The 7133-nt window shown below is 35.4% G+C and overlaps 1 protein-coding gene across 1 annotated transcript in view; it reads left to right on the top strand.

Moving 5' to 3' along the window:
* Positions 1 to 654: 654 nt before the first annotated feature.
* Positions 655 to 7133, top strand: part of LOC129265893 (DNA-directed RNA polymerase II subunit RPB9-like) — a 9640-nt gene continuing 3161 nt past the window's right edge. Inside the window, exons 1-4 of the mRNA XM_054903806.2 lie at positions 655 to 817; positions 4036 to 4090; positions 4839 to 4912; positions 6448 to 6574. Of these exons, the coding sequence (XP_054759781.1) occupies positions 744 to 817; positions 4036 to 4090; positions 4839 to 4912; positions 6448 to 6574 (330 nt within the window). The 5' untranslated portion in view covers positions 655 to 743. The remainder of the gene's footprint in view (positions 818 to 4035; positions 4091 to 4838; positions 4913 to 6447; positions 6575 to 7133) is intronic.

Raw genomic sequence — 7133 nt, 5'->3', positions numbered from 1 at the left:
AAACGTTTTAGTAAGGAGTGATGTACTATTTTAATATTGTATTGTCTATAAGAAATATGAATGGATATGCTTGTACAAGTCTATAATGTGAAAAGAAGAAAAAATATATATATATACATAATAATGTATGATATAATATATACAATATGATATATTCTGCACATATAACTAACAAAGCCCACAAGTGTTTTCGCCTTGTTGTTGTTGTTGTTTAAAAAAAAAGAAACAAATTATTTTAATGTTTAACCCATCTGTAAGCACAGGTACACTAGCGCCCCCTCGTCTATGCATGGGTGACCTAGGCATTTATGTCCGAAAAATCGGCACAATGTACCGTGCTGACCGGTATGATTGCATCTTTGAAAGGGCAGGGCAAGCGCAACTAGTTGGAACTGAGCTGAAGATAGCGGTTTGTTTTTGGTGAAGTTTTGTTTATATGCCATTTTGACAAGAGTTACTGCAAACTTTTGTACATATCATAATTATCCTCTTTCATATCAGAAGGATACAAAAAAAATATTTTATATATGTATACATCATATTGGTAATAATATTATTATGTGAGAAGTGAGATTTTTTATTAATAATGTCAATGGCGACAATAGTCAAATATGACTAATCGCCACTCAAACCAACATAAGAAGCTGAAGAAGAAGAAGCTTAGCATAGCATGCAGTCTTGCGTGAATTCATAACGCACGTTAGATCTTTTTTTCAATTTTGGTTCTGGTATTAAGCAAAAATATGGAATTAAGTCACCCAGAACAAGAAAAACAACGAGGACCTGGATTTGTAGGAATTCGATTTTGCCAGGAATGGTAAGTTCCTTTATTGTTTGGTAGAACTAAACTGCCTCTCCGGCTCGACTAAGTTTTTGTGATGAATGTGCATTGTGATTGATCAGCTGTAGCTAGCAGCTCCGCCTTAGCCTAGGCTTAGCTCTGGCGGCCGGTGTACCGGTAGCCTCTTGTCGAGGCCCTGTCGGCTGCTTTCCGAGCGAACATGGCAAAGCACGGGAGAGAGCGAAGCAGAGCGCCGCGAGACAGGGCCTCTGGACATCTGTACCGAATTTCACCGACTTTCTTTTGTTTTTTATTGTTTTTACCAATTCACCGACCAAAAACTGGTCGGTGAAAATCATCCAATGAGAGCGCGAGCTGCTATGACGTCATATTAAATATTCATGAGCTCATCTTGAATGGCGACCCTTGGATTCTTGGCGAAGAGTGACGACGAAATATCAAAGAGCACTGAATATGCCTCTAAAATGCTGAATATTGACCGATTTAAGGATTTGCAAGTCGATGAAATTAACTCTGCACTGAAAGGACGAGATGTCTTTGTAAATCTACCCACAGGATATGGAAAAAAAAGTAATATTTCATGCGATTCCACCGGTCGATCCGGGGCGTCGATTATCGATCTCCGCTGTGCAGTGCAGTGAGGGAAGCTGGAGTGGAGTTGCTGGGAGTTGACTCGAGTCTGACCAGCGGCTGAGCAGTATCTCCCGGGAAGTTTCGGGGCGGTGATGGGTCTGTTACGGCCAGTAGTAATAGTAGTAGTAGTAGTAGTACCACTACTTGTAGCATTTTGCTGGTTATATCCCCTTTAGTGTCCCGCAATTAAATGAATCCCCTGCAGAATAGTGTACTACTATATAGTATTCCGAACCCAAGACGAAACAGCTCTGACATTTCATTGGTTTACTCGGTGACCGGTAATATCATGACTCATGTATATTCATTAGGAAGACGTTCCTCATGAATATATAATTCAGTTCAGATGTCAAGAGGCCCTGGCTCGCGCCAGGCCTAATTCGCTTCGCGAATTAGGAAAGCCCTCGCTTCGCTCGGGAAGCAGCTGCCAGGGCCTCGACAAGAGGCTAGTGTACCGGCGGATCCTGCGCCTGGCAGATACTGTTCTAGGCACCAAATCCGCCGGCGGATCGTGTTCTACTCCGGCGGATTCAGTACCAAAAAAGGCCACTCTCTTCGAAAGATATCATTCTTGCGCTATCGCGATATCCTTCATTCACATACGTCACGTGGGACGAGAAAACTAGTCAAAAGCGGTAGATTTCATCAATTAAAGCTTGCACTTTGCAGAAAAAGATATTTATGAATATGATAATTGATATCTCTATCTACCGGTATGTGATACTGATAGAAGTGAAGAAATAAAATGCGTAATCTGAAAGGGGAAAATAACCCATTTTCTTGTTACAACTCTATGGAATTACACCACTTCTAACACTACATGACGTCACGTTCTCGGTGCGAGGCCGGTGAAAGCATATTTACAAGAAAGTATATTTTCGAAACCCGATAATTGGAGTTATTCTTAAGCAAAATATTCAGCTGTATATAAGCGATGACTGCATAAAACTTGCATTTCTGTTTTTAGTTTGAATTAATAGCTTTCGATTTGACTGATTTGTCAACTTTTGGGGTCTGGTCTGGGTCTTAAAATAGTCCACATTTAGTCTTCATTCAACTTTCAATGTCTACTGCACTACTACTACTAGTATACATGTACAAAGAATTTACCCCAAGATATGATAATGCTTGTAATCAAATAACATGCATTTGTTAATTTATTTTATACCTATTAATTTATTGCAGTATGAAAATTCCTTATCAGTTATCACAATTTTGGGGATAAATTGGGCACAATATGCATCAATTAAGATTAATACAGAGTATTAAATAAAGACAAACAATGGCAGTTTCGATAATTAAAATCAGTATTTGTATAAATTTGTATAAATAATGATCACTGCAAATGAAATTCTTGAATTACGAAGTTCTAATGTATTACTATTATTTCCTCCACATTTTCTCGTATATTTTTTCTATTTTTCTCTCCCTCCCCTTCCTCTTTCTATTTCTCCTTTTTGGTGCTATATTACCCACGCGTATACGCCCCAGATATATTCATAATGTGCAAGAAAGATATAGGAAACTGGAAAAGAGGCAAAAGGGGCGAAATGAGCAGGGACAGAAAGAAAGGCAAAAAAAATAAAGAGATGAAAACCAGGAGGGGGTAAAGTAAAAGAAACAAAAGATATAAAGGAGAAATTATATTTCACTAAAGATCCCATATTGATCTTAAGATTAGATGACTGAGAGGTAAAGATGCATGTGTATGGATGCATGAGCAGTGCCAACTTAGATTTTTTTAAAATACTTGCGTCGGCCGATAAATATCATGGAATGTAAGATACTTGCATCGGCTAATAAATATCATGAAATCACTTCATGATATTTTACGATTCATGATATTTATCGGCCGACGCAAGTATTTTTTTTAAAAATCTAAGTTGGCACTTAGATTTTACATAGGGTGGCAGCTCACCAGACCCATCTAGAAAAATGACTCTTGTGTCTGTGAGCAGCCACCCCATGCATTTTTTTTCTGGTAGTGTAAAAAAGAATCTATAGCAAAATATGGACCATTTACTTCATTAACAAACAAACATCCAGTTTCTTAACTTACATGTAAAGTTAAGTTAATAAACTATTTTATTTTCCGAGCTTGACTAATGGTTTCAATTTCTAATGATGTTGAGTGAGACTCATTTATAATTACTGCTTGTGCTGAGTATTGTTTGTTTTTTGTGAACTAGGACTGAGACTGTCCAAGTTAATTTCTGAAGGGGTATCAAAATATTTTTTCAAGTTTTTAGTGTTTATTCAGCCCCGGCAGCTCACAGGGGACAGATGCCAATAGGAGCACATACTTTATTCGTTATCAGTTAATTTCTTTTAATTTTTTTTTATTTAGCTATCATTTTTAGGCCATATTTGTGAAATGCCTGAAAAGGATGAATTTCATCATGAATTCTCTCCATTTTGATTCTGATTTTATAATGAATATCTGTCTCGTAAACCAGAAAAAGTATATGGTTGTTGCATGTTTTCTTTGATTAGAAATGCGTACATGTACATTGTAGATATTTGTGTAAATAATGGGGAGTGCATAGACTTATTATAGCACCATATATACTGAATGTTTCTGTTTTTATCATATTTTTCAGTAACAACATGTTGTACCCAAAAGAGGACAAGGAAAACAGGATACTGCTTTATGCTGTAAGTATTGTGTTTTGAAATTATAAATGTAGGCTTGAGTCAAAGTGTTTAACCGATGTATAAACGACCGTTTATACTACAAAAAACATTTACAAATTTTGCTAAATGTTTGAACTATTTGGGGAAATAGTGACCATAAAATACCTTGAAACTGACCAAATATTCCCTGAATTCATATCATACTGCTTTGAAATGAATTATGAATGTAACTTTATTTCAGTTTTCACCAAATTTCTTATTTGAATGGAAAATGAAGTGAAACTATGTTACAGTATTTCCTTCCAAAAAGATAGAAAATGGTGTAATTAGACCAAGTGGTTCAGTGGCAATTAAACCAAATTACATGTATATACTAGTAGTTGACAAACCAAAATCACTCAGTGTGCAGTGTGCACATCTCATGCTTGGGTGAACCCCAAACTTCAAACCTTCTTTTCTCATTTTTGTGAAGCACTCGCTGAATTTCCTCTGCATTCAATCAAGTACAGTACTTGTTATGGTTATTGTTGATCAATTTTGACAAATTATATAACATTTTAAAGCTTACATGTAGGAAGTGCTTTTCAAGCTAAAAAAAATTCTTATATTCATTTTTGGCAACTTATTGTTGCTTTGGGGGTGGCTGGTCAGTGGTCACATGAACTTTAAGTATTCATAACTAATGATAAGACACAACATCTAATGTCAGTGTCCAATAAGCAACCTGATGGAATATTAATTTATTAATATTCTCTTTATACACTAACAGTGCAGAAATTGTGACTACCAACAAGAAGCTGATAATGCATGTGTCTATGTCAATAAAATCACCCATGAAGTCGAGTGAGTATTTTGTTGTTTATTTATTTTCTTTCTAGTTGCTACCGTAACTTTGTATTGATATACCTGTATAAATTTATCTTCAAACTGTATTGATTTTGATGAAAGTTCATTCTGAATACTTGCCTTTACTTTATATAACTGCTGTTTTTAATTTACCAATTTTCGACAAAGACTTCTCGGTTGCCGTTCGTCATATATGAAAGCATTCGACAATTTATCTTAAAGGGGAATCCAGCCTTGGCCATAAAATGTTGCGTTGGGAAGGAGAAAAATAAATTAAACAGAATGGTGAAAGTTTGAAAGAAATCGGACAAGCAATAAGAAAGTTATAGCTGCTTTAAAATTGAGATCACTATTACTATGTAGATTTCAAATTGGCAACTGGGTAAGTAAATTATGACAAATGGGCAAGGACAACTTTCCCATAGATGATTGCTTTTTATTTCAGACTGATAATTAGCTGAAGTGTACGGTATTCAAAATAAACACAGATCTAAGAAAATATTGATTGTGTGTTATTATTATTTTAGGGGAAAATTATGATGGTATTCATGTAGATGAAATAGTTCATCAACATACAAGGGTTGTTGAATTAGGGATGCTTCATCAACACCTCATTGTGAAGTTCATCAAACTCTCTTTACAGTATGCGAATAGTGAAACTTCTAGCTAAACAGCTTTTGTTCTACACATAAATATGATACTTTGATAGTCTGATAGTTATTTACCCAAATCAACACAAATCAGGAGCAAACTTTAAAGGACAAGTCCACCCGAACAAAAAGTTGATTTGAATAAGAAGAGAAAAATCCAAGCACAACACTGAAAAATTCATCAAAATCGGATGTAAAAAAAAGAAAGTTATGACATTTTAAAGTTTTGCTTAATTTTCACAAAACAGTTATATGCACATCCTGGTTGGTATGCAAATGAGGAGACTGATGATGTCATCCACTCACTATTTTATATTTTATTATAAGAAATATGAAATGTTCTAATTTTCTCCTCATTGCCAAGTGAAACAACAGTTAATTCCTCCCTTTACATGTGGAATTAGCATTGTTTAATACTATATGGTTCAGTCAAGTTGGTCCTTATTGTCAAATCTATAAAAAATTGAATATTGTATAATTCATTTAATAAAAAACAAAAGAAACAGTGAGTGCGTGACATCATCATCTGTTTCATTTGCATATCACCGAGTTGTGCGTATCACTGTTTCGGGAAAAATAGCAAAACTTTAAAATTTCATAACTTTCTTATTTTACATCCAATTTTGATGAAATTTTCAGTGTTATGCTACATGTAGTTTGATTTTTCTCTATTTATTCAGATCAACATTTTTCTGGGGTGGACTTGACCTTTAATGGCTCACTGATGGATTTAAGTTGCTATGGTTTGTTCAATTTAACCTGCCCGTACCAATTGTTGTCTTTTGACAATCTTTTACATGGTACATGTACATATATTATTGCCTCCAATGACAATAGGATCTTTGATATCTTTGAATCGGACCTTTTATTTTTTATTTTTAGTGAGCTCACACAAATTGTAGCCGAAGTGGTTGCTGACCCTACATTACCGAGGACTGAAGATCATCCATGTGAGATGTGTGGTCATCGAGAATCTGTTTTTTTCCAGTCACAAGCAAATAGAGCAGAGGTGAGAGTAACAATTCTATTCGAGTCCCACAGGGACCTACCAACTTGATTTGTCAAAATCCAAGACCAAGACATTGTAGTCCAGTTTTGGTTTCTTTAATGTAGTTTCCTATTATCAGCTGCTGATGGGCAAAACAAAGCAAAATTGAAATACTGTGAATTACTTTCCTCATGATGAATATTGAATGATTTCAATATTTGAATTCCATATTTACATATATCTGGACATAAAATGCTCCATTAAAAATATTCACTTTACATGTACTGTATCAGCACTTTGTCACACACATTTATTCAATATTCAAAGGAGAATATCATCATCATCATCATCATATCAGCCATGTTCAGCCCACTGCAAGGCGAAAGCCTCCTAAAGTTGGTGCCAAAGGTGCTCGTTTTGTGCTGATGCAATCCAATTTATGCCAATGAATTTTGTGAGCTCGTCACTCCATCTCAATTTTTGTCTAACCAGATTTTGTGATCCTAGCCATGGTCTCCATTCTGTGATGCGTTTGGTCCACCTATTATCATGTGATCTTGCAAGGTGGCCAGAATATAAT

The sequence above is a fragment of the Lytechinus pictus genome, chromosome 7 (genome assembly GCF_037042905.1).
Source record: "Lytechinus pictus isolate F3 Inbred chromosome 7, Lp3.0, whole genome shotgun sequence".
In the NCBI taxonomy this organism is placed as follows: Eukaryota; Metazoa; Echinodermata; class Echinoidea; order Temnopleuroida; family Toxopneustidae; genus Lytechinus; species Lytechinus pictus.
Note: the sequence above shows the minus strand (reverse complement) of the source record. Positions and strands in the feature narration are given on the sequence as shown.